The 25,910-nt window shown below is 50.4% G+C and overlaps 2 protein-coding genes across 3 annotated transcripts; both read right to left on the reverse strand.

The window, feature by feature from the left end:
• Nucleotides 1-607: 607 nt before the first annotated feature.
• Nucleotides 608-20,403, reverse strand: SCARB1 (scavenger receptor class B member 1). Of its 2 annotated transcripts, XM_062624142.1 has the most exons (13): nt 20,213-20,403; nt 16,643-16,800; nt 14,806-14,947; nt 14,142-14,345; nt 13,736-13,831; nt 13,048-13,160; nt 11,018-11,184; nt 10,265-10,383; nt 8,572-8,645; nt 7,790-7,841; nt 7,178-7,324; nt 4,874-4,999; nt 2,475-2,603 (listed from the first exon to the last, which is right to left on the reverse strand). In XM_062624142.1, the coding sequence occupies exons 1-12, from the start codon at nt 20,330-20,332 to the stop codon at nt 4,874-4,876; spliced, it is 1,518 nt and encodes a 505-aa protein (XP_062480126.1). In that variant the 5' UTR covers nt 20,333-20,403; the 3' UTR covers nt 2,475-2,603. The 2 variants fall into 2 exon arrangements, with proteins under 2 accessions (XP_062480127.1, XP_062480126.1); XM_062624143.1 differs by lacking the exon at nt 4,874-4,999 and having other exon boundaries at nt 608-2,603.
• A 2,235-nt stretch (nt 20,404-22,638) lies between these two features.
• On the reverse strand, nt 22,639-24,169 carry UBC (ubiquitin C). Its single transcript, XM_062624144.1, has one exon. The coding sequence runs from the start codon at nt 24,089-24,091 to the stop codon at nt 22,718-22,720; it is 1,374 nt and encodes a 457-aa protein (XP_062480128.1). The 5' UTR covers nt 24,092-24,169; the 3' UTR covers nt 22,639-22,717.
• Nucleotides 24,170-25,910: the final 1,741 nt, after the last annotated feature.

Consider the following 25,910-nt stretch of genomic DNA (forward strand, 5'->3'; position numbering starts at 1 on the left):
AGAGGTGCTGTGCCGGCCCCTCTGCAGTGGGGTTTGTTGCACCAGGGGTGCTGACTGCACTTCGACAGCGTTTGTGCTGTACCAGCCGCAAACACCACTCATAAAGGCAAATGGAATTAGCAAGGCAGGACAAGTTAGGGGCAGGAGAGGACTTGGGGGTTATGAGAAGCACTTTAACATGAGGTGGAAACTTCACAAGCAGCCCGCAAGGTGACTGAAGCGCAGGAGATGGAATTGGATCGCTGCGAGCCGGTAACAACCGTATTGCAGCGCCGCCGGTGCTCGGGGCGGGGGAGGACGAGAGCGGGGGAGCTGTGTCCATCGGCCCAGCCCGGCAAGGGGGGGTTAGGGGACAGACAAAGGCCCAGCATCCCGGGGTGCGGCTTCGTGATGCGCCGGTACCCCCGGGACACCCCAGCCCCTACCCCGTTGCCGCCCGCAGCGTCCGCGGCGCCATGGCGCCCTCCGGTGGCCGCGCCGCGACACTGCATCCCCCTTACATCCCACCAGAACCCCCCGGGCCCACCGCAACGTGCAGAAAGGGGCTTAAAAACAAGGGCTCCTGCAACAAAGACAACGAACAAAGAAAGAAACAACCCGCCGAAGCTCGCACTAGGAGCAATAGGTCAATATTTTATTTGTTTTCACCCGTACAGCAGCAGTTAGAACCAGCACATCGTTAAAGCCTCAAGCAGCTGAGCCCAAGGATGGTTATCTTTCATCTACTGTCAGCTTTGCTGAGCGCTGCCCGGTCTTATCCGTGTTGATGGGTTGAGTCTCCCACAGCGCCTGGTCTGAGGCTGTGCCTCCGACCTGCTCCCACTTCACAACCGCATGCTGAGGGTGTAGGTTGTGAGGCACTGTTTGCAGGTGGGTCATTTGGGGTTCAAGAGCAGAGTTTATAGCTGTAGTTTAAGCATCACCCTCAGTGAGGACTCATGTCACAGGAATAATGCAAGTATGGCTATTCCCACTGTAACTGTGAGACGTGTTCTGGGCATCTAGGCAAGTTCAGCCTCAGACCAAGTTCTGGGCAGCTGCTGCCCTTCATTCCCCTTCATGACCTGGGCTGCTCCCATGATCAGACAGCCTAAGCCTAGCTGTAGGACATGGGCTGCAGGGAATGCACCAGCACAGGGACTGCTGGCGTTGGTTTTAGCTCCTTGTGCTCTTCCTGCCCAGTAAGAGGGACAGAAGCGTAAGAGGAAAAGTATGGCTTACCCACTAGAAGGTTAGAGAGCTGTCTTAGACAATTACAAGTTTCCAGACCATGACAGCATCCACACCACACACTGTGCAACAAGTTCTCTGCTCCAAGAGAGACCAGAGACTCCCTGCACTACTCCCTCCCTGCCAGAGGCACCAGCACTGGCCCCTTTGGTTTTCCCAAGGGCTACCCCGGCTCCTGGTTGGAAGCAGGGAAGGCAGGAGTGGTAGACAACTACTGATGAGTAGCTAGCCATGAATATCCTTGGGCTTTGGGCTTCTTTCCCACTAAAGAATGAACCCAGCCCACCCACCTCCAGTTAACATCCAGCCCCAGATCCCCCAAGACATCATTTCAGAAATCTGCAGCATTTTCATCACCACCTAAGGCCATCACTGCTTTCATGTTTGCACATCGCTTCCTCCATCTCAAAAGCACAAATACCTTTGTTAATGATCAAGGATATCTCTGTTAAAGGTCAAGCTTCTGCCTGCTCCCTTCCCATGCACAGGCAGCAAGGCCAGAGCAATGCAGTGACCACCCAGCACCAACAGTGACTGACAAGTCAGATGGACCAGAGGTTTTGGCAAGGTTCATCTCACGCAGCCATCTAAAGCAAGGAGAGGCCAAGTAAATGGGCTGTGGGCTGGAACTGTTGGAACACAAGGTCATGGCACAGAATTGGGGTTTTAGAAGCCACCGCTGTACTCTCCAACACATGCAAAGGCTGGAGCAACCCCAAGCAGGCTCCAGGTACCCTGGGAAGAGCCATCACCGAAGTGACAGCACCCAGAATTGATTTGCGGCGTAGTCCAGGCACATCAAGTGGCAATAAAACCCTAAGTGGCTTCAGGATTGCAAGCCCCATCCGCATGAGATGAACGGTGGCTTTTAAAACCATCACTAAATCCCATCAGTGCTACATATACAAACCTCATTTATTTAAAAGGCTCCCATTAAAGTACCTTTTATTCCTAGCAAGAGGCAGTTTTAAATTGCAAAATAATTCTTGGATCAACCAACAGCTGTCTTCATTCCCAAAGGAAGAGAGGCTGCAGCAAAGGCCGGCCCCTTGGGGACAAGGATTCTTGGACACTGTATTGAGTGTCTGGATGACATCTCCAGTGCCCCGGTGCGGGAGTGCTGGTGCAGCAGTGATGTCTTGTGCCTTTGCCACAGCGTGCAGGGTCTCCGCTGAGTTGCTCAGGATGACTTCACTTTGGAGAACTCTCAGGATCCACAGCAGGTCTCACCCAGCATGGACATGTCCCAGTGGGAAACGTGCCAGGGCTCAGGCTTCGGCATCGTCCTGGCTCAGCGCGGCAGCGTCGTGTAGGAGCGGCGTTGTCTCAGAGGGGGGTGGTTTGCTCTGTGTGGTGGGGTGATGTGGGGGTCTCTGCAGAGGAGAGGACAGCAGTTACAGCCATGCACACAGTGGTGGCACCGCGGTCAGGCCACAGCCCCGCTTATAACACGCGCACCCCAAAGCTTTTGGGCTTTCACATGGCCAAGAACCCCTTCCTGAAAGCTTCTGATGATTTTCTGTACCAGCTCCCTAACAAAATGAAGCTATTTCCATTCCTGCACTTGTAACACCCCCAAATGCCCAGCCTGAAGAGCTGTGTCACATGTGGGCCTATTGCTGAACCCTGGGAGCAAGGAAGACATACCCTTAGTGGAGGAGGATGAGGTCAGAGAACACTTAAGCCACCCAGACATATGTAAATCCATGAACCCCAATGGGATGCACCCGCGAGAGCCGAGGGAGCTGGCTAATCTCACAGTAAGGCCATTCCGCATAATCTCTGACAAATCCTGGCACCTGGGAGAGGTGTCCAAATCCTGAAGTAAAGCAAGTGTCACTCCTATCTTGAAGTGCAAGAAGGAAGGCCTCTGGACGTACAGGCCAGTCAGCCTCCCTCCAATCCTTGGGAGAGGGTGATGGAGCTACTGTGCTTGACCAACCCGGTAAACTTCTATGATTAAACAAATGGCTTGACAGATGAGGGCAGAGCTGGGGATATTGCCTACTTAGATATGAGTAAGGCTTTCAACACTGTCTCCAATAAGAACCCTGTAGAGAATCCATGAAGTATGGCCAGGCAGTGAGCTGGACTGAAACTTGGCTAAAGAGACAAGCCCAGAGCATCATGAGAAGCGTGACTGAGGCCAGTAACTAGCAGTGTACATGAGGGGTCAATACTGTCTCCAACTCAGTTTTACATCTTTATTAATGACATGTATGCTTGCTGAGGACACAAAATGGGGAGGAGCAGGTGATACACCAGAGGGTCATACCAGAGGAACATCTCAGGCTGGAGAAATGGGCTGAATGAACCTCATGAGGTTCAACGGGAGGATGTGCAAAGTCTTGTACCTGGGAAGAACAAACCCATGCCCCATGACACGGTCAGGGTCACCCAACACTTAGGCACTTTGGCAGGAGAGGACCCAACGGTCTTGGTGAACACCAAGTTGAACATGAGTGAAGAACAACATCCCACACAGCAAAGGGAGCTAACCATATCCTAGGCTCCATTAGAAGTGATTCCCGCAGGTCAAGAGAGGTGACCCTTCCTCCCTACTCATCACTGGTGAAGCCACACAAGGAGCACTGTGTCCAATTCTGGGCTTTCCAGGACAAGAGAGATGGAGCTATGGGAATAAGCAAAGGGCCACTAAACTGATTAAGGGACTGGAGCAGGGGGGTTGGAACTGGATGATCTTAAGATGCTTTCCAACCCTAACTATTCTATGATTCTATGTGTGCAAAGGCCAAGAGAGCTGGTGCTGATTAACCTGGAGAAGAGAAGGTTCATGGGGGGTATTACCAATGTATGCAAGTATACAAATGCAGGGTGTAAATACACAGCCAGGCTCTTCGCAGTGGTGTCCAGAGGACAGGACAGGACAAGAGCCACTGGCACAAGCTTAAAGACAGGAAGTTCCACCTGAACATTAGGGAACACACTTGGGTTTTTCTCACTCTGAAAACTGTAAAAACTGGAATAAGTTGCCCAGAGAAGTTGGGGAATCTCCATCCTTGGAGATACTAAGAGACATCCGGACATGGTCCTGGGCAATCAGCACTAGGTGGCCCTGCTTGAGAAGAGCTGATGGACTAGATGACCTTCAGAGGTCCCTTCCAACCTCACCGATTCAGTTACTTTGTGATCCTGTAATACAAACCCAGATTTTTTAATACATTAGAAATTCCCTCTTGAAAGCCTTTCCATGGAGGCTCCCCTATATCCCAAAGGGGAATGACACCCACCAAGTGACTACCTCTGTTACCCCATGAGGTTTTGCCCATTCCAAAACTTACCTCTGGATCTGAAATACTCAGAGTGGGAAGAAATAGGCAAGAAAAGTGTTTCCTCACACCAGTTCTACTTTTCACCCTAATCCCTGCTGATAGTATTAGGGCTGCGTATCAGGTACACCAGGAGAAACAATAAAAGCATGTGCGTGCAGCCCAGTTAAGTGTGAGTATTAAGACATCTAAATTGCCCTGAATAAAGCCATGAGACACCGTTTATATCCAAGCTTGCTACGAGGGCATGTCTGGTAGATGCAGACAGTACGCATTGCTGTTTGATTGGCTTTAAGCAAAGTTTAATCAGATCAGGACGAGACAAAAGTGCGTTACCTTGACTGGGTACCCACCTACAGTCTGGCTTCCCGCAACACCGTCCCCTTAACCGGAGGCAGCTTTTTGGCAGAGGTGGCCTGGTTGGCCTTATTACTGTCTGAGCTCTTTTTATTGCTACTCCAAAATAAAGTGCATTTTTCCTAGAAGACAATCAGGCTCGTTTATGGTGCACTTGGACAGGAATTCCATGAGGGTTCCAATTTAAGAGGAGATTTTCAAATCATTGTTTAACTAGAATCTAGTTATTAACGAAGATTTCAAGATCTAGGTTAAACTAAGGCCTACTTTAGATTTTGGGCAGTGTCAAGCCAGTTTTAAATGGTCCGTTTGCTTTTCAAACACGTCACCACAAAGGCTTTAGGCCATCTTAGCTACAGTGCTGCATCTGGACATGTTTTGCACCTGCAGAGCTTCACACATTGTTTAGAACTGCAGGTCCAACGGATGCATTTCAAACTGGCTCCACTGTCAGCTAGACTAAGATTTAAGTGCTTCATAGCACCTCATCTGGACCGGCTTTAGAGCACATTGCTCCCTCCAGAAGCCAGAGGCACACAGGATACTCCAAGTAAGGAGCTGGGATCAGGGAGACCTTCGCGCTGGCAGACACGTGAAGCTGTGGTCAATGCCCCTGCTCAGTGCCCCCCCACCTGTGTCTTCAAGAGGGAGCACTGTGCATGATTAAGCAATCATCAGCAAAGATCAGCAACACTTCAATCAAAGGAGGAACACACCTTGGCTGCAAATTGCTGTCTTCCAGTTTACAAGCTCTTATCTATTCATTAGACATGAGACTTTCATGTGTTGTTGCACAGCTTGCTTACATTTAAGGTCATCAAGCCTCTCATTTATCACTTTTCAGGTAGTCAGGCACCTCCTGCAGCTGATTTTCAGTTCTAGCACTTCACCACACTTCTGGCTGAGCACCCAAATACAGCAAGCTTATGCCTGGGTTTGGGGTATTTCACAGATACTCAGTTGACTTGAACAGATTTACAATCCAGCTTTTCTTCCTGACCCTTCCTGGCACAGTTAAGGCTCTTTGATGGCAGGAATTAAGACTTGCATAAAGCAGGGGAAGGAAATGCCAGCCCAGGGCTGCATAAGGTCTTAGAAATAATGCCAGCAGATAGACATTTTCCAGATATGCTGGTGCTATGCAACAGAGGGAAGTCCACTTGCCAACAAGCACTTGCAGTGCTGAAGCAGAGAGGTTCAGCACACAAAGCCTGACCACCTCAGGAGCACAGTAAGGGTTTAACACCAAGCCCTCGGCCCTAGCATTACTCCCACTCTACAGGGAGGTGTGTGGAAGAACAAGGGGATTTGGGATCATGTGCTTAAGTCAATTAACCAGTTGTAGGCTTGGTTAAAATCCTATTACGTGATACTCTGAGAACCCTGGCACTGTTTAAAGTGGGTTTGTATAAGTGTTTCAGTGAGGGCAGTTACAGGAGATTAAGCAAAAGCAGCCCCTCACACAAGCTCTCCCCTTAGCCTGCTTTCATCCTAAGCATTACCTTTTTATCCCCACAAGTAGCTTCACTTCTGTAACTTCAGAGCCAGCTCAAGACACTTGGTTGTAGTGGAAAAGTAAATAAGCTGGCTTTGAAGCAGGTAAGGGTAGGGAGCTAGATCTCTACTTCAAGAGATAAAGCTTTTAGAAAGCTTAGTGTTATCAGGTGAATGTTTGGGAGCTGAATCTCCATCACACGTTTTAGCTGGTTTATATTCTGTCCTTACAGCTCAGAGCTATTTGCAGTAGTCTGCTTGAAAACAAGCGAGTTCCAAGGAAAGACAGAGCACAGCCAGGGCTGAGAAGCAGCCACAGTGTCTGTACCTCTCCTGCAAGGACACAGCGACTGCGATTCATTAGAGAACAAGCTGTGCTCAAGTAGCTCCATCCCCTCGAGAAGGCTCTATTCAGATTAGAAAACTGTTGGGACCCTGCAGAGATGCACAGGTTTGTGCAATGGCACAGACCTGCTGCTTTCTATGGAGGCTGGGTTGATGAGCAAGGCTTGTTCTTTCATCAACTGGATGAGCTGAGAAATACCTCCTCCTACAGGAACCCATTTCCATCGATGCTGTGCGCTGAGAAAGCCAGAAATGCTTTCATGTTATCTATTTGCAGCCCAGTTTCTAGATGGCTGAGGAAATCCTGCTGCTACATGCTGGCATCTGGCACCATTAGGTCACTGTTTGTGGCATCAGCCAATGTTTCCTCAGGAGTGTTAGATTGTCAGCCCAATCTACATCATCTGATTAAGTCTGATTGGACTTACAGCATTTCCCATTAGACATCTGCAGGTTCTTACCTGACTCATTGCCATGAGTACAGCTGCTGAGATAATGAGCGGGATGCTCAGCCCAAGGCAGATATACTGCAGGTAGTCCAGCAGCGATGGGATCAGCACCAGGTTGGTGTAAAACTGCTTTAGGACCGAGCCTTCGATGGATCCACTCTGCTCAAAGAATCAGAGCTGTCAGTGGCATTTCCCTCCCACCCAGGGCTGAGACAAACCAGCTGCACAACTGCCCTCCCAGCACAGATCAGGGAATTGAAGCAAGATTCAGTCAGACTAGAGGCTTTTACTAAACAGTTGGAATCAGCCAGGCACGCATACAGCTGGAAACTGCACTCCCAGGCCCGCATTAGCATGGGGATGCTGGCAGCTCTGTTGTGGGCCCTATTTAACCCCACATCTAGGGCAGAGCCAGAGATTTACCAACTATAGTGGAGGGTTTGTTCAGCTCAGAGGGATTAATGGCACAGCCAAGTATTATAAAGCCTTCTGTTGGTGCTTAACTAGTCTGTCTTGCTTAAAGCTTTATCCAAAGAGGAGTTTCCCCAGCACCGGGTGATGCATAAGCAGTTCCACCTCCCACAGGAGGGGCTCTGAAGGATCAGGTCAAGGAAGGCAACTCACCTCTGCAAACCACAGCAGCGGCAGGACCACTGGCTTAATCCTCCCTGTTTGACTGGGGGAAGAAAAAACACACACACTTAGATTTCTGGTTGATCAGGCCACAAAGAGTCGTAACTCTTCCTAAAGAGCTGGGTCTGACAGACTGGTAATGGCCAGGGAACAGTGTAAGGAAGTAGTAATTCCTGCTGCTTCAGTGAGCTGCTCCCCCCTTAAGGGACCAGGTCCAACTTGGCCCTTTTACACAAGCACAGAACTTATGCTTCTATTTGTGCTTAGCAGTAAGTGCCATTCCAAATCTGGGCTGTAGGGACATGAACTCAATGAACTGGAATGCTAAACTTCACATGGCTGCAAGACATCTTGGTCACCTGCGTGGTAACAGAGGGTGCAAGCTCACAGCACTGGGGGCTGTCTGCTGGTGTAGGCCCTAAAGCCAGTCAAAGCAGCAAGAGCCATTCTGTTTGCTATCAGAGCTGAAAGTGCCTTTTTGGACACAGGCTACAACTGTCAACCCTGTGGACAACGCATGTTTTGCCTCTTCAAGTTGGATGTGACACCTGAGCAGCAGCAGAGTGCAGGGGAACCGCTTCTGTGCCTCACCAGGAGGAGCCATCCACATGCTGCACTGCTAAAGCATGTCAGTTTGAGGTCACTGGCATTTCACCACATGAGCCAGCTGGCTTCTGCAACTGTGACAACTGGTAATACTGAAGCTACTTCATCTCTGGGCAGAGTAAGCTCTGCTCCAGGGAGATGGACATTTCTAAAAGGTGACTACTTACATTATACCAGACACCTGCTTTATGTACAGGTTCAGCTGGAGCTTGATGGAGCAATTCATGGGGATGCCAGTCAACTGCATAGAAAGAGACCAACCAGTTCATCAGTAAAGACAACATTTGTCTGGAGAGCTTCGCAGAAGAGCGACCCTTTGCTTCCCATCCTAGCTGCTCTGGATTGGATCATCCAGAGCTCTGCTGCAGTCACCACACACAGGATCAGGAGCATGGCTGAGGTTTCCACCAGAGCACAAGCATCAGCCAGGCAGGCAGCAGTCCCCAGGCTCTGGGGATGGCTGCCAACAGAGGAACAGCACTGTCCCCATGGCAGTTTGCAGTTTGTTCCCTTTACCTGAAGGGTCACCAGACAGTGAGACTGTTGCAGCACCTCCTTTGGGGTGGTCTGAAGGCACAAAGTTAACCTGGACACACATGGCTGCTGCAGAAGGCAGCACACAGTCAGCAGGCAAACAGCATCAAGGGAGGTGTTGTACGACCCAGGGCTTGTGGGGCTCAGCATAAGCAAGTTCAAATTACCAAGCAATGTATGTAACCTGTAAGTGACCCCCTACACAAGATGCTTTAATAGAACTCCAGTGTTTCCTGAAGCCTGATAAGCCTTTTCTGTTGTCCATCCTACCAGCAGGAGGACAGAAATGCATCGATGCAAAAGATTTGTGCAGACAGGAAAGGACAAAATGTTTCTCATAATGAAGAACAGATAGCACTGTCCACCAACATCCTAAGACCATGAAAACACCCCACTTCAAATCTAGTCTTGATGACACCCATTAAGGCAGTGGTTTCTCATGACACTGCAGTTTTGCAACACATTAAGGGCAGAGAGTTTTTGCTGGATTGCCCGTTTGCACTCAGCAGACTGCAGCTAGATAAGAATACAGTTAACTGTACTGTTATCAGTAGATGTTTGATACTGTAATAAACTTAATTAGATTTCCATAACTGCGATAAGAAAAGCAGAGAGAACCCAATGCCTAGATAAGCAGCACAGCTCCCTTTGCCTCAAGAAGGGAACTTGTTTCTTGCTTGGACAAACATCACAATGTTTGGAAGATCTGACCACATGCCACACAGGCCATGGGTGGAAGATCCCAAAGTCCTCTCCCCATTAGCAGCTGGGACAACAAGTCAGGACACCCCAACTCATCACCAATGGAGCAGTAACTTCACCCTTACTATAGATGAGAAGTGTAACACAGCAGCAGTGCAGTGCCAAAGCAGCTAGTCAGATGAGCAGGTTGAGAGACTGGAAGAAGCCAGCCCAAAAACAGTGGTGACAGCTTCAGCTGCAGCATGATCTCAGGCTTTGCTAGTTCTCATCTCAGATCTGGGGCCTAACTGGGCTGCTGCTAGATACACCTGGTGTTACAGACCTGAGTCAGTGGAAAGAACTTGACTCTGCTTACCAAAACAATTATGCTTATAATTGGTTCTGCAATTCTCTACAAGCCAGGCTAATTATTCAATTAGTTTATGGCTGTGACATTTTTTATCTGCACTTGTCCTCGCCAGTCTTTGCACTATGGAACCTGCTCAAATCAGTGCCACTGGAGCAGAGCAAGGCTACCACGCAGCCGGTGGCAGGCTCCACACTCAGCCCAGCGGGACCCCCGGGGCACAGTGAGGCTCCTCCATGGGTGAGGACCCTGGCAGGCTCATGCTCATACACACTCACCGGGTGCACGTCGAGGAAGAGCGCGTGCTGGTCCTTGTCGGGGTGCAGGCCTTCAACAGCATCCAACAGGACTGGGTCAGCATTGTAGAAGTGAGGATGTGAAATGAACATGGGTGCATCTGGATGAGAGCAAAGACACCTTAAGTTCATCCAAACCCATCTGAGGCTCCTTGCTGTGATTTTTTTAGCTATTGCAGCACTTGCTCTGAACAGGCTTTTATACTTTTCTCCTCCCATCCAGAAAGCTTCTTCCCTTCCCTCCCTGAAGCTCTGGGAGAGTAAAGACCTAGTGCTTAACCTACGCTCTCCCACCTATGCAAAACACACTGCAGTGGCAACTCGCTGTACCCAGACACAGGCTGGGGCACTAAGGCTGAATTCTCACACTCCTGCATAACCTACCCTCAGTGTCCAAAGCTAACATTTAATTTGGCAGTTACACAGCCTGCCTCGTCCCACCTATGCTCCTCTGCCTACTCCCTCCACAGCCCAGGGGATATAAAACTCTCATTGTATCCTCAGGCATTCCCACAAACACCAGGCTGTCATAGGACCATGGAGACCAAGAGGACTTTATGTACAAGGATTTTCCCCCTGTCCCTCCTTGCTGAGATGCCTGCGGGTGAGAACGCCATGCACAAGACCCCAGCACTCTGGTAGATAACAGAGCTGGTTTTCCAGACAGCCAAGCTCATATCAGATCCCCATAGTTTAACACTGGTACAGGGAAAGCCAGAGGAGGAAAGGACTTACTCAGCCTACAGGAACTGACGTTCTGGATGCCAGACTGCATGCAGGGGCAGAAGCCTTCATTGGGTGGATAGTCAGTGCCATTGGCAAAGAGAGTTTTTGGTGCCACAAAGCGATAGGTGGGCACACCCTGAAACTTCCCGGACTGCTCGTACACCAGCCTCATGGATCTGGAAGGGTTTCATTGGAGAAGGATCAGGATTAGACAACAAGCTCCCAGCCCAGAACTGGGCTCTTATCTTTGCTGGATAAGATGCAGTTGCAATGTAACTTAGACTTTGAGATTGAGATAAACACTCAAAGCAGTGCTTTGGATGGGGAATGAGTATTTAAGCCATTTGCTTTCCATGTTTTAAACACAGATAAAGGGTTGGTCAGAACTGGTTGTGGACAGAAAACACAGGTTTTAAGTCAGTTTGCATATCCAGGTGAGGTTAGTTTAAAGGCATATAGTAACCCCCAGGGCTGCTCTCCAAGAGGTAATACCCTCTTTGTGCAAGCCTTGGCTCCGAGGTGCTCAGGGGACATGCACAGGGGATGGACACTGGCTAAATCTCTTTCACAGCACAACTTCAGCACAGAGGCTGTCAGGAGAGTGGAAATTTTTACTACATTATGCAGCAAGACTCTTGACACAACAGGCTGTGATGTGATGCTGCATTACTGCTACCAGCTGTAAGAAGAAGATGCAAGCTTCCAGGAGGAAGGTTTCCTCCTTTCACACTCAAGCAAGGCTTACAGGGATGCAGACAGCCTGGGCAGGGGGTGCTTATTTCTACAGACATCTTCCGACACCAGAACCAAGGATGTGGGATTTAGTGCATGTTCAGCAGTTACGTGGATGACTCTTGGCTGTGCTCACCTTCCAGCAAGGAGGCAGAGGCTGCTGCAGCGCATCAGCAGGATAAAGCCTTGCCTACCTTGCAGGGACATCCAGGTAGCTGCATATCAGCATCAGCTGCATCTAATGTGCAAACAGCACAGATGTGCCCTGCAGCAAGGCAGATATGCTCTTAAATCTATTCACTGATCTTTGTGACTCCTTCCTCTCTAACCAGGCTAACAGAGTGGCAATGGGGGGATGTGGGGAGAAAAGACAGCACAGCCATTTCCCCCGCAGCACGGTCAGGCAGGAACCTCCCGTGCTAACTAGAAACCAAGTATGGTTTTGTCCTCTTCACCGGATGCCTTGCCAAAAAACACGCTCTGCTCCCTAGAACTCTACAGAAACAGGCATCTGTATTTAAACTATGATTACTGGTAAACTTCCCTTAAGTTATCGGCTCCAGTGTCATTTTGGTGTTTGCTGATGCCCCTTATGTAGAGGAATTCCCGCACTAATACTTGGCTCAGCTGACTTTGCTTGTTTGAAGAGGTCATTGTTCTCTATTCAACAAGAGCACTTGCTTGTTTTGCTGCACTATCTACAAAGCCTGAATTAACATTATCTTTCCCAAGCTGGGGACAGGGGTTTGTGCCACCTCCTGTCTCCCCTCCTTCCAGCCTCAGGGAATTTCCACTCAGGCGGGCTCTGCAGGGTACTTTAACCCCTGTGTGATCACCCAAGTCAGGGTGTCTTTACACAGGACAGATGCACAGCAGCACTGGAACAAAGCGGAAAAAAAAAAAAAGAAAAAGCAGCAGCCTGGCAACAGGGGCACAACCCCCCCAAAATCACTTCTGCAACCATTTAGTCAGCTGAAATAGTTCTGCAAATGGTTATAGCTGCATTTCCTTGTGACAACTCTTACTTCTCCCTCTCACCTCCCACGTCTTATCTAGACGGGTTATTTTCCACTGCTTCAACATGGGCAAGTTTTACTTCCCCAGCAATCTGGGAGGTATTTATGAACAGCATGAGCCACTGCTAATTAGACAACTACGCTGTTTGCAAAGCTCGGATACTGCAACATGGAACCATGGCTGAACTTTAACTACAGAACGGAGCCCTGAGCCCTCTGCGTCACTGCACACGTATGCCGTGGGCACAGGATGAACACTGCATCTCCTGCACAGGGACGCGCTGGCCTCACCTGCAGGCATCCGGGCTGTAGAAATCCAGCGATGTTGGGGACATGTATGGTGGCCACATCTCTCCTGCTGTCCCATTGATCATGTTGCAGCCACGGCTCCGCCAGTAATTCACCTACAGGACAGGAGTAAGAACAAGGAGAGAGCTGGCTTCCAGGCCTGCATGGGACATCCACAACTCTACACTGCTTCCAAAGCAGCTTGAGGCTGCAACACTGAAGAACTTCCAAGATCTTTCCCATTCAAACATCTGCATAATGAGTGGAAAAACAGGACAAGATCCAGCAGTCTCTAGTGCTCCCAGTGATTGGTCTGTAGATTCAGTTGATTTTAGGAGTGGAATCCCACAAGGGAAGAATAAACACTCCTTTAACAAGTAAAGGAACACCTTAAACACAGGCCATGGGACCCTGGGACTTCAACTTTAGAAGCAACCAGCTCCAACAGGATTTCAAGGGAATCCAAGGGACACAGATGAGGAGCTGAACTTAATCCTTCATGTAAGCCTCTTGCTACATAGAACAAGAGCCACCTTCTGCCAATTTGCCAGAAATTGCAGCAGCTGAAGTCCTGTAGAAACTTGCCTTCAAACCTGAGACCCAGAGACACAACAACACCAAAAGCTTCCAGTTTATCATGCTTTAGATCAGGCACTGGTCCCCTATAACAGTTTTTCTGCTTGACACTTACCTCCTTTAGCCCATTCCATGAATCCACCATGTGAACTTCACTGATGTTCTTCATGCCCGTGTTCACTGTGAACAGTCCTGAATTGGAGTTGTTGAACTGCAGAGAAGAGAGGCTAACTTTTAACCATTATACACAACAAAACTGCAGTATGTTACTGACTTTGCACACTTCCTCAGCTCTAGGGGTGCTCCACAGACTGTAAGCTACTGAGCTTCTATTCATTTCAGTTGCCAGCAACAGCTTCAAACACCAGCATTTCTGCCCAGGTGGAGAATTAAGGCAGCCTGACACAACCACCAGCTACACATGGCTGCTCCTAACACTTTGTGAGGGGATTGAGCATCTGGGCTGCCCCTAAGACCAGCACTGCTGTGATTTTAGTGCTCCCAACCAGCAGTTTACTCACCTCCACAAACACGCCAAATTTCCCCTTGAAAGGGATTATGCCGGGAACAATTGCATTTATGGCATCTATAAGAGGGTCTTCATAGCCCCACATGATCTCCCCCACTGTCCGGTTCATGAACGCCTGCTGTTTCAGGCCAGCCAGGGCTCCACTCAGTAAAACCTTCACAAAGGTTGGCAAGTTTTCCATCATTACAGCTGCTCCCTGGGAAAGAAACAAACCTGAGATGAGAGGCCCACCTTTTCTTCTTTTTTAAGTGGAAGCAATGCATCTTTGGTGCTCAGCAAGATCCTTTGACCACATCAATCTGCATCCCTCAAAAAGTCCTTTGAACAAACAACTGCTTTGTTCCAAGCCTCCAGTTTTGGAACAAAGCAATTGAGGGATCACAGCCTTCGTTTCCCTAGAGGATGCTCAGGCAAGGTTGCAGATGCGAGCCCAGCTGCTTTGCCAGCCCCTCTGCACACTCTGGGTTTGGAAGGATAACAGCCCAACGCAACAACCAGCACTCAGAAAGCTGAACATTGCATGTTATAAGCTTAATCACTTAATTGCTTTATTAGCCTTAAGCCCTAAATAAAAGTAAGCTCTGAGTCAGTACTGAGCATCATCGCCCTTCCCTCAAGCTCAGAAGTCGGTAACTATCCACGGAGCAAATTCTTACCATCATCAAAATGTTTGGCACAACAATGTAGTCGTCTTCACGGCCATTGGACAGCTCTGGCTGGAAGAAGAGACTCCGATATTCCAGGAAGGAGACGGTGTCATTGTCATGGAATGTGATATTTGTCTTATACCTGAACTCTCTGCAAAGAGATGGGAGAGATCATGGGAACCATCCCCCCAGGCAGTACCCCTGCACAGCAAAGCCTGTGGGTAAGGAGGGGCTGCACAGGCCTAGGCCTGCTTCTGAAGGAGACCAAACCCCAGGAAGAAGCCAAAGGACAGCAGGGGAGGCAGCATCCCAGGGAACATGGTATCAACCTCACAGTCCAACCAGGGTTAGGCTCTAGCAGGAGGAGATGGCAGCCTGGGAGCAAGGCATCTCTGACAGACTGGATTCTGCAGCAAAGCACAAAGTGTTTCTTCACCACTCAAAACCCAGCTGATGAGAAGTTTGAGACAAAAGCATAAAAACTCTAGGTCACTGCACCTACAGTCATTGAAAAGCCCAGCCATATCAGGGAAATGCCCAGGTAAGCAAACCTACACCAACACACATGTCCAAATAACTTCCAGAACAGAAGATGACCAAACTAGATGCCACGAGACCCAGCACTGAGCCCCCACTGATTTGCCCCAGATCTCCCTGATGGTTCCCAGGTTCAGGGCACCTTGACCTTCCTTCATGGCTCTCCTCAAGGCTTCAGGTAGTACCACCTCCTGCACACTGCCCAGCACTGCCCCCCTTCACTCCATGCTATCGGGGCATCTCAGTCTCATGGAGGCCACAGTAGCACGAGGTTCTCCCCAACACTTGTGAGCCTGTTACAGCTCCCAAGGGAGCTGAAGCTCAACCCACCAGCAAAAACAAAGCCCTTTATTGTGGAGCCTCTGCTTTACAGTGCACATTAGGGAAGGGCACTAATCTCCCCCAGCGGGAACACAAGCACACTAATAAGCTTTGCCCCTTTGTTTATTCTTATTTACAGTGAGGGAAGCCTTTTTCCCAAGCCAAGTGACTGATGAAATCACAACATACAGAACCCACATGGTGTTACGGTGTGACCTGGCAAGCCCAAAGGAAACAAGGGCCAACATACTGTCAGGTTTCCCCCAATGCTACTGAAACAGCTTTGGATTAAACCAGTAATCTTTCTGCCTGAGCTTGCTTAGGCTGCTGACCGAGCTTTGCCTACATGTGTAGGCAAACACACGCTACTTAGGGGTAAATTCACACGCTCAACCTCCACCACCACTTCGTGTTTCAGGTCCTGAGAATAATCTGGGGCTTCAACGACCATCTTCAGCCATGGCAAATAGACCCAGCCCTGCTGTAGCTGGGCCTGATCAAGTTTTAGTGCTCCATACTGGTTCTCATAACCACAGCATTCATTTTAGGCAGATTCAGAGTCTCATGTTGGATTGGCCTGAGACCTCTTACCCATGAAGTTTGATATCGAGGTGACTCCGATTCTGGAACTGGACTCTCAAATGTACAGTGAAGATAAAACCAGTCCACTTTGAACATTTGGCTTGCCCACCACCATACCAACACCCCTCATGCCTACGTTTGGACCATATTAGTCTGGCTGCCCAACAGATCCCAGCATGGGACTGAGCTCCACAACTCAGTGAAGCACAGGATAAAGGTCCTCCCTAATTCTGGCTTTAGCAAGATCAGGGTAATTAGAGCACATATGGGTCACCTTAAAATGCTGTGCCACCAGCCTTGCTCCAAGTATGTTGATGCTATGCCCTCCAGCCAAAGGAGATAGCCAGAAGCCTGGCAGGCAGCATGGTGAATGGGCTCAGGCCTAGCTGGACATGTGGTACCTAACCTGTACACATAGGGTCCACGCTGGTGCAGCGCCGGCTTTGCTCCCTGGAGGACCTGGTCGGGGTTCAGCACTTCAAAGAAATACATTGACATGTAGAAAGGAACAGGAATGTCCTTCCACATCTTGAAGGAGATGCTGCCAGGGTCGATCCTGACATTCTGCAAGGGAAAAAACAGAGTAAGGAGACAGCTCTTGGGATCAGTGGCTGCAGCTGAGCACATCCACCCTCAGATCCATGTCAAGCCCAGCTGAAGGTGGCAGCTCCAGCAGGGGCTCTCCAGAGGATCCAGGCATGTTATGCAGACTGAAACTGAGCCAGATCTAAACCGGGAACTCTTCCGCATGCAGAAGCATCAAGTTCATGCCACAGGATGTCTGTAGGCTTATTTATTCAGGCTCAACTTTCCAGATCCTACCCACAGGATTTCAGAGCTCTTTTGATGTGCTAGAGGCTTGCTTTGAATTATAACAAGCCAGTACTAAATTATTCACAACTCCACATATCTGACTTGCCAAGCATAAACTACCCTGTCCTGAAGTAAGCCAATCACCTGGCAAGGTTTGGCAGCCTAAAGCAGGCAAAGGCTGGGAATCATCGTGCCCATTGACACAAGTATAGGGGTACCAGCAGGGAGGGCCCACTAGACTCCCAAAAAGCAGACAGAAAACTGGGATGGCAACCGAGCTGGGTCCCAACAGCACAGTGCAGGACACCTTTGCGTCCCTTCAGCTCCATCCTGCAGTGACTCATAGCTGGTCATAAGGCAGGTCAAAGGCCTTATGAAGAACCACAACCCTGGCTCCCATATTGCTGTCTTGTTTGCTGGGAAACACCTGGAGGAGCCCAAACGTGACTTAAGCCCTCACCAGGTTCCCAGTCCAGGAGCTGGCATCTGGCCACATCTGTTTCAACTCCCTCCCAGCCTCCTGGGAACTGCCTTACAGACAAGAGCCTGTTCGTTCCTTCTTGAGCACTTTTTCTGGATGAGTTCCACCATAATCTGTGCTTCCTCTGCAAGCACAAGCCTTTGTTACTTGGGTTAAGTAACCCAGCCAGCTTATGGAAGCGGGTTTGATCCGCTAATAGCCAAAGGCACATGGCTGTTATCCCTTTGCAGCTCAGTTCCATAATGGCTCTCCTGCCCTGGAGCAACTCGATGTGAACATACATGTATTTGCTGCTACGTGGGGCTGAGTTGTGAAAGCTGCCAGAGGCTTCCCTGCAATTCTGCATCTTTAGCAGTTTCAAGGCTAGGCTGTGCTACCTGCAAGCAGAAGCAGCAGCAACAGGACATGTTTCTATTTAGCCTGCTTTATAATCCTGACTCCTGAGTGTCCAACAGAGTATGAGCAGCAACATCTGCTTTCCTTCACTTGCTTATTCCTGCACCCCCTGGATCCCTTCCTGCATATGCATTTATCTATATAATATGTTCCCAGTCAGACAGAGCTGCATCCTGGCTCCCTGCTACATTTCTCAGCCTTCTCCCATCTGGGCACAGCAGCTCGAGGTACTCCACAGATGCTACAGATTAAGACCTACTTAGGGTAGCTTTAGAATTCAGCTACTTGTAGGTCAAAAACATGGTCATACACCTAAATAGAAAACATGCTTCACTTAGGTGGATTATAAAGCATCACCAAGATGTTTGATCCCTCCTGAGCAGACAGTGGTCAAATCCTGCTCCTCCAAGAGGGAGGCTTCAGCCACCCTGCTCAGTAAAACCAAGAGCTGAGGTTCCCTCTTCAGATGAGGAGCAGCAACCACGCCGTGCCCAAGCACAGCCTCAGTGTCAGACCTCATCTCCACATCCTCTCACCACCATCCTCATCACCCTCCTGAAAGAGCAAAGCCAGTGCTGTCTGTCTTCTCCCAGCTTTCAGGCAGGACAGCACAAGAGCTCCCAGGTGGAGCAGAAGCATCAAGTGGCAGATGGATGAGTTGATGCAGCCTCACTGTGTTACAGCTCGTATCTTAGGCAGGTCGGTGGCACTCCAAGGGCTTCCAGAAAAGCAACATTCCCAGGTTTTGCAGATTCAGATACACTTTCTGATACAGATTCAGTTCCTGCAATGGGGCAGGAAACAGGCTCCAAGCTTCCTGTTTCTACTGCATGTTACCTACAGACCTAAGGACACACTCAAATCCACCGCCTCTTTGCAGCCAAGTCCTCCTCCACCTTGACAGAGCTCAGGAACATGGGGCTATGGATATATCTCACCACACTGGATATAACTCAGTTATTTTTTCTATTTCACATCAAGTTTCCTAAGAGCTCGGGACCATTTTGAGTCATGCTGGAAATTCAGATCCAAGGGCTTGGGATAAAGTGAAAAGGAACAAGGGCTGGTATTTCCTAATTGTTAAGTTACTAGGATTTAACTAACCAGGTAGAAAGAACCGGGATTAGCTAAAAAAAAAAAGGCAGAAAGGGTTTTGCACCAAAAATGTCAGTCCTGTTCTGCAGCGGCCACTCAGCATTTTATCTGCAGGTACCAGCTCCTGATGCCCATGAAACCGAACAAAGACTGACTTTTAATGCTTAAGTCACTGGTCTGTGTGGCTTTGCCCAGGCAGCAGCACCTCCAAAGGATAGAAGTCTGTTTTCAACAGGGACTTTGCAGCCCAGCTAACCAAGCCATTGGCTATGGGATATTTACCTCTTCCATCAGAAGCACATTTCCAGGTGTTGATCTGGGTAAGTGCAAGCCTGAGGAAATGCCCAGGCAGGGCACAGGGAGAAAAAGGTTTGGCTGAACGTGGGATTGAGCCAATTGGATCATTACGACAGGATAAGGTATCCCAGCAGCAAGGATAGCAAGGATGGGAGTGCTGGTTCCCAAGACTGTGAAGCAGTCACTGAACAAACCAACTCCATCCACAGCCCCATGTCTTAACCACAGGGAACAAACACCCCTTCAGCCTCAGGACACCTGTGGGTAAAACAGGTCTTCAGAGGCAGCTCTTTAGATTTTTGGTGACTTGAAGGTTGCTCCATGCACAAGGCTGCTTCAGAGCCCTTCTGCACATCATCTGTCCCGTTTTCAGTCTGGGAATTGTCTCATCAGAGTTAAGTCCAAACCCATTAATGAAAGGAACTAGTGCGGCAGGTTAAGGCAGCAGGGACAGAAGGAAGGGCTGGTGCTGGGCGCAGTGCTCAGCCTGCCAAGCTGTTGAGCCCAGCACCATCAGCATTGTCCTCCCCATCCAATTCCATTTGTTTCTAAAGCCATTGCTAGCCAGGGCTGAGCTCCCATTCAGCCCAGGCACGTCTGCAACCCAAGCTGGCACATCCCAAGCCGCTATTTGCCCACACCGAGCTTTAGAGGCTGCTCAGAGCCGCAGCGGTGACGCCGAAGCAGAGTCCCTCAGGGCTCAGCTCTCTCACACTGCTCCGCACCACGCTACACAGGGAAACCTGCCCGAGCACCAGCCCCGCACCACCACCCCCTGCACCTTGCACCGGCACGCACGCCAGCCCCGCTCCGCGCTCCCAGCCACGCACCAGCTCCAGCCGCGAGCCCTAGGGCACCCCGCAGCAGACACGCACCCCTCCCGGCCCCGCTGACCTTGATAACCTGCTCCTTGACGATGCGGGGCCCCACCAGCAGAAGGGAGACCCCCAGGAGGGCGCAGGCCGCCCCGGCCAGCCCCAGCCCCACCGACGCTCTGCGGCGGGCCGAGCCCATGGCGCGGCGCAGCACAGCGGACCCGGCCTGCGCCCGCCACCGCTGCTTTATGGCCCCGCGGCCCGGCCCGGCCCGGCGGACGGACAGGCGCGGGAGGCGGAGCGGAGCGGGGCCGGGGCGGAGTGGAGCCGGGCACCGCCTCTCGCACAGCGCCGCCGGCGCGGGAAACGTCAACCCACGGGAAGCGGAACGCGCCGCGAGCGCGGAGATAAACCCGTGCAGTAATGCATTAAAACCATACAAATGTGTGTATTTATGGCCACCACCGCTTAACCTGCCTCCGAGTTTCCAGGGAAATGGGGTTTTTGCCTATCTTGTGCATCTGAAGCTGCCCTGGGTGAGACTTACCCCTAAAAGCATCATGGAAGTAGCAAAAAATCAACAATGAAGGGAAGAGTCTGGTTTGTGACAACCTATTTTAGAACAATTACATGCGCTCCTTCTTCTAAGGCACAGAAGGCATGCTGCCACTCTTGCAAAGGGCATTTTTGGTTTCCACCCTTCAGCCTCCTTTTCCCACTTCCCACCCCTCACTGCATGGTGAGCTACTCATGAGCTCCAACATCCAGCAACCATCGCTTTCACCACAGAACACGAGTAATTTCCCTCTTGCCAGGGCTTTTATAGTCTATGGGACCTGCCTTGTGACATTCTAGCCCATCGTTGCGCTGTCCACTTAGGGTACAGCTGGAATGAAAGCACATCCCAATTTTTAATAGCCTGGTGTGCCTGAAAATGAGAAGTTTGCTTAATGTGCTTTACAAAACTATCTACCCCATAACCCGATGTGAGGGGGTTGATGAAAGGCCGATGATGAAAGGCCCACTTTAGCCAGATTTCTCAGGCCCAAGGGCTGCAGAATCTGCAGTGACATCCTGCACTGCCACCAAGCAGCCACTCACATCAGAGCAGGCTCTCAACAGCAGTGTTACATTAATCCATTGCTGCAGCAAAACCAGGGGCAGGACCTGGCTGTTTCTGGGTAAAGCTGGATTATCAATGCCTCCCAGCTATTGAAGGTTCACATTCCATACGCATGCTTACACAACCCAGCAGCTGTGTAACATCTGCAGACTGGCACCAACCACCAGTCACTGCTTCAGAAAGTTGAGGACACTTACACAACCTCAGGAGCACTGATAGCTGAAGGGTTAGTTAACAAATGCCAGGCCTGTGTAAGCTTTGCATAAGGCTGTTTTGCAATACCTTTTGTACACAGATATGTAACTTTGGTTTCTTAAAACAGCTAATTCTATTAATAACAGACATTAATTATTTTTTTACATAAGTTAACATGACTGCCCACTGTAGGAGAGGATCTGGTTCAAGACCATCTTAAGAACCTGAACATGCGTAAGTCCATGGGACGTGATGAAACCCATTCGCAGGTCCTGAAGGAGCTGGCAAATGAAGTTGCTAAGCCACTGGCCATCCCATTTCAAAAAGTGTGGCAGTCGGGTGAAGTTCCCAATGACTGGAAAAAGGGAAATATAACCTCCATTTTTAAGAAAGGGGAAATGGAAGACCCAGAAAAGGACAGACTCACCTACATTCTGGAAATCCTGGAGCAGATTCCCCTGGAAAGCATGCTAAGGTTGGTGACAGCCAACATGGCCTCACTAAGGGGAAATCCTGGCTGACCAATTTGGTGGCCTTCTGTGATGGGGCTACGGAACTGAGAGTTGGGGGAAGCAGTTGATTTAACCTACCTGACTTGTGCAAAGCTTTTGACACTGTCCCATCCAATATCCTTGTCTTTAAACTGGAGTAACATCAATTTGATAAATGGACTTGGTGGATAAAGAATTGGCTGGATGTCCACGCTTGAGTTGTAGGCAGCGGCTCAATGTCCAACTGGAAAGGGGTAACAAGTGTTTTACCTTAGGGGTCAGTGTTGGTACTGATGCTGTTCAATGTCTTTGTCAGCAACATGGACAGTGAGATTGAGTGTGCCCTCAGAAAGGCTGCCAGCATCACTACATCCTGTGGTTCAGTTGATATACTGGAGGCAAGGGATGCCACCCAGAAGGACCCTGACACGCTTAAGAGGTGGACAATGCCAACCTCACGAAGTTCAATAAAGTGCAAAGTCCTAGATCTGGGTTGGGACAATTCCAGGCACAGCTACAGGTTGGGCAGAGGAGGATTCTGGGGTGTCAGCTGTTAAGAAAATGAACAAGACCCGGCAGTGTGTGGCGCATGTTCTAGTGTGAGGCACGCCTGCTCTTGGCAGGGGGCTGGAACTGGAGGATCTTAACGTCCTTTCCAACCCAAATCATTCTACAATTCTAACTTGAGACACGAGCTTTTGTGGATACAACAGCTTTATTGGAATGAACAAGTGCAGAGAAACTTTTACTTAAATGCAAGGAACAATCAGGAGGTTCAGTTGCCACCTCTCAGGCGCAGCACAAGATGAAGGGTGGATTCCTTCTGGATGTTGTAGTCGGAGAGGGTGCGCCCATCTTCCAGCTGCTTGCCAGCAAAGATCAACCTCTGCTGGTCAGGGGGGATGCCCTCCTTGTCCTGGATCTTGGCCTTCACATTCTCAATGGTGTCACTGGGCTCAACCTCAAGGGTGATGGTCTTGCCTGTGAGGGTCTTCACGAAGATCTGCATGCCACCCCTGAGGCGCAGCACTAAGTGCAGAGTGGATTCCTTCTGGATGTTGTAGTCAGACAGGGTGCGCCCATCTTCCAGCTGCTTGCCAGCAAAAATCAACCTCTGCTGGTCAGGGGGGATGCCCTCCTTGTCCTGGATCTTGGCCTTCACGTTCTCAATGGTGTCACTGGGCTCAACCTCAAGGGTGATGGTCTTGCCCGTCAGGGTCTTCACGAAGATCTGCATACCACCTCTCAGACGCAGCACAAGATGAAGGGTGGATTCCTTCTGGATGTTGTAGTCAGAAAGGGTGCGCCCATCTTCCAGCTGCTTGCCAGCAAAAATCAACCTCTGCTGGTCAGGGGGGATGCCTTCCTTGTCCTGGATCTTGGCCTTCACATTCTCAATGGTGTCACTGGGCTCAACTTCCAGGGTGATGGTCTTACCTGTCAGGGTCTTCACAAAGATCTGCATGCCACCCCTGAGGCGCAGCACTAAGTGCAGAGTGGATTCCTTCTGGATGTTGTAATCGGAAAGGGTGCGCCCATCTTCCAGCTGCTTGCCAGCAAAGATCAACCTCTGCTGGTCGGGGGGAATGCCTTCCTTATCCTGGATCTTGGCCTTCACGTTCTCAATCGTGTCACTGGGCTCAACTTCCAGGGTGATGGTCTTGCCCGTCAGGGTCTTCACAAAGATCTGCATGCCACCTCTCAGACGCAGCACAAGATGAAGGGTGGATTCCTTCTGGATGTTGTAGTCAGACAGGGTGCGCCCATCTTCCAGCTGCTTGCCAGCAAAGATCAACCTCTGCTGGTCAGGGGGGATGCCCTCCTTGTCCTGGATCTTGGCCTTCACGTTCTCAATGGTGTCACTGGGCTCCACCTCAAGGGTGATGGTCTTGCCTGTGAGGGTCTTCACGAAGATCTGCATGCCACCCCTGAGGCGCAGCACTAAGTGCAGAGTGGATTCCTTCTGGATGTTGTAGTCAGACAGGGTGCGCCCATCTTCCAGCTGCTTGCCAGCAAAGATCAACCTCTGCTGGTCAGGGGGGATGCCCTCCTTGTCCTGGATCTTGGCCTTCACGTTCTCAATGGTGTCGCTGGGCTCCACCTCCAGCGTGATGGTCTTGCCCGTCAGGGTCTTCACGAAGATCTGCATGTTTCTCTGCAATGAGAACAGCTCCACCTCAGTTTCTGGTCCCCATCCTGCCTCAAGCTATTGCTCGGCTGCCGGGGAACGCCCCTCAGCGACGCCACGCCCTACGTACATACGTCATCGCCTAACGTCAAGTGACGTCAGAGCGCAGTACCGCCCACATCCCCGTTCCCCTTCCCGCCCATGACGCCCGCCATCTTGAAGGACCGCTGCGCCTGCGCGGCCGCCATTTTGCCGGTAGCCGCTTGTACCCCCCCCTCCGCTGCGCACCGCCGCCGCCCGCCCGCCGTGCTGCTGCTGTAACGCGACATACATATATACACACACACACGGCCCGCCATCTCCTTCATCCGCAGCCCGTTCTCCCTCAACGTACACACACACACCCTGCCCCGCCACCTAACGAACACCTAAGCCCTGCTACCGCCATGACAAACGCCTCTAGCCTCCGTCTATCCCCGAAGAACCACGGCGAAGCACTCACCGACGGGCCCACAGACGAAGCTGACGCTATACCACCTTACCGCACTCCCACAACTGCAATTGCGCCACACATTCACGTCCTGCCCATTATATAGCCCCTGCGGCCCCGCCCCTGCGGCTCAGATCACTCCGCCAGGCGCTATTTTTCCTGTGGTGCTCGCCGCAGCTTTACCTGACGGGGGGAGGAAAACGAGGCCCGGCAGCGCGGAGGAGTCAGCGCGTTGAGCGGTGAAGGGACCCGATGGCGGGAGGAGACAGTGTGTGCTCGAAGGAGCGCGGAGGAAAACCTGGCATGGAGCTCCCAGTGCCCGGAGCGGGAGGCGGCTGTGGTGCCTCAGTGAGCAAACCCTTCTCGATTTGGGGGACACCCCCGTGCCTAAAGCTTCTTGTCAAAGCATTACGTTTTATGTAGGGATTTAAGCCCCAACAGTCGCGTTAGAAGCGTTCCAGAAGCGTTTTTCATCATGCTAGAGGGAAAGAAGCAGTGGAGGAGCATGGAGCCCCCCTCCCATCCCAAGACCATGACCTGGAGGGGCTGCCATGGAGCCCAGGGATGGGAAAGATGGGGTGAGGAACAGAGGAGTCCCGATGGATAAAGAGGTGCAAGTGCTGCAGATACATCTGAGGTAGAATCAGTGTGTGTATATATGTACAAATGGAGTATCTAGGACAGAATGGAGTCTATAATTCAGGACTAAGGCCTTGCCACTGTGGTAAAATCAATCATAAATATAGATATAATAATAATAATGCCTATTTTTTATTCTATTCCCACTTGCAGAACACCTTCTGGTAGATCTCTTGCAGTCTCTTGGCTCGTGGTCCATCCCAGCCGGACTGCACAGCAATCCAAGCACACAGCTGAGCACAAACGGGGCTTTGTTCGCAGGGCTGGTGAGATGTTCAGTTCAATCCACCCCCAAAATCCTTCCTTTGCCAGCACCCAAGGAAAGCGGCTGCGTTCCAAACGGACAAGATGACACCCAGCGCTGCCCACCAGTAGGAAGGGAGCAGAAGCCCAGCAACAGCTTTGTGATTGGCTTAAGGGAAACCCACTTGCCTTTGCCTGACACATAGTTTTTATAGGAGGTGAATGCTCAGCCTTGGCTGCCTTATGTTTGTATTGAAACTTAGCATTGCAATAGTAATAATAATCTCAAACACCCGGGGTTGTTAGCTGGGGAAAAAAAAAGATCCACTAAAGTATTTTGGTTTCTTCTCAGTGGTTTATATTGTGTGCAGTTGTAGTTGTATAAACATGGAAGACTGGAATAGTCTTTCAGCTTTAGGTCTCTCATCTGAAAGAGAATAATGATGATAAGCCTATTCTTTTTGTTAC

Source organism: Pezoporus occidentalis, unplaced genomic scaffold (genome assembly GCF_034315485.1).
Source record: "Pezoporus occidentalis ecotype Australia unplaced genomic scaffold, CSIRO_AGI_Poc_V1 ctg262, whole genome shotgun sequence".
Classification (NCBI taxonomy): domain Eukaryota; kingdom Metazoa; phylum Chordata; class Aves; order Psittaciformes; family Psittacidae; genus Pezoporus; species Pezoporus occidentalis.

Bases quoted from the DNA above. Each gene is read 5' to 3' on its own strand.
- SCARB1 (XM_062624142.1), bottom strand. From the start codon at position 20,332: ATGGGCTCGGCCCGCCGCAGAGCGTCGGTGGGGCTGGGGCTGGCCGGG. The intron at 16,801-20,212 runs GTCAGCGGGGCC...TTTCCCTTGCAG, and splicing joins TCAAGGAGCAGGTTATCAAG to AATGTCAGGATCGACCCTGG. The intron at 10,384-11,017 runs GTAAGTCCTTTC...GCTCTCATCCAG, and splicing joins CGTCAGTTCCTGTAGGCTGA to ATGCACCCATGTTCATTTCA.
- UBC (XM_062624144.1), bottom strand. From the start codon at position 24,091: ATGCAGATCTTCGTGAAGACCCTGACGGGCAAGACCATCACGCTGGAG.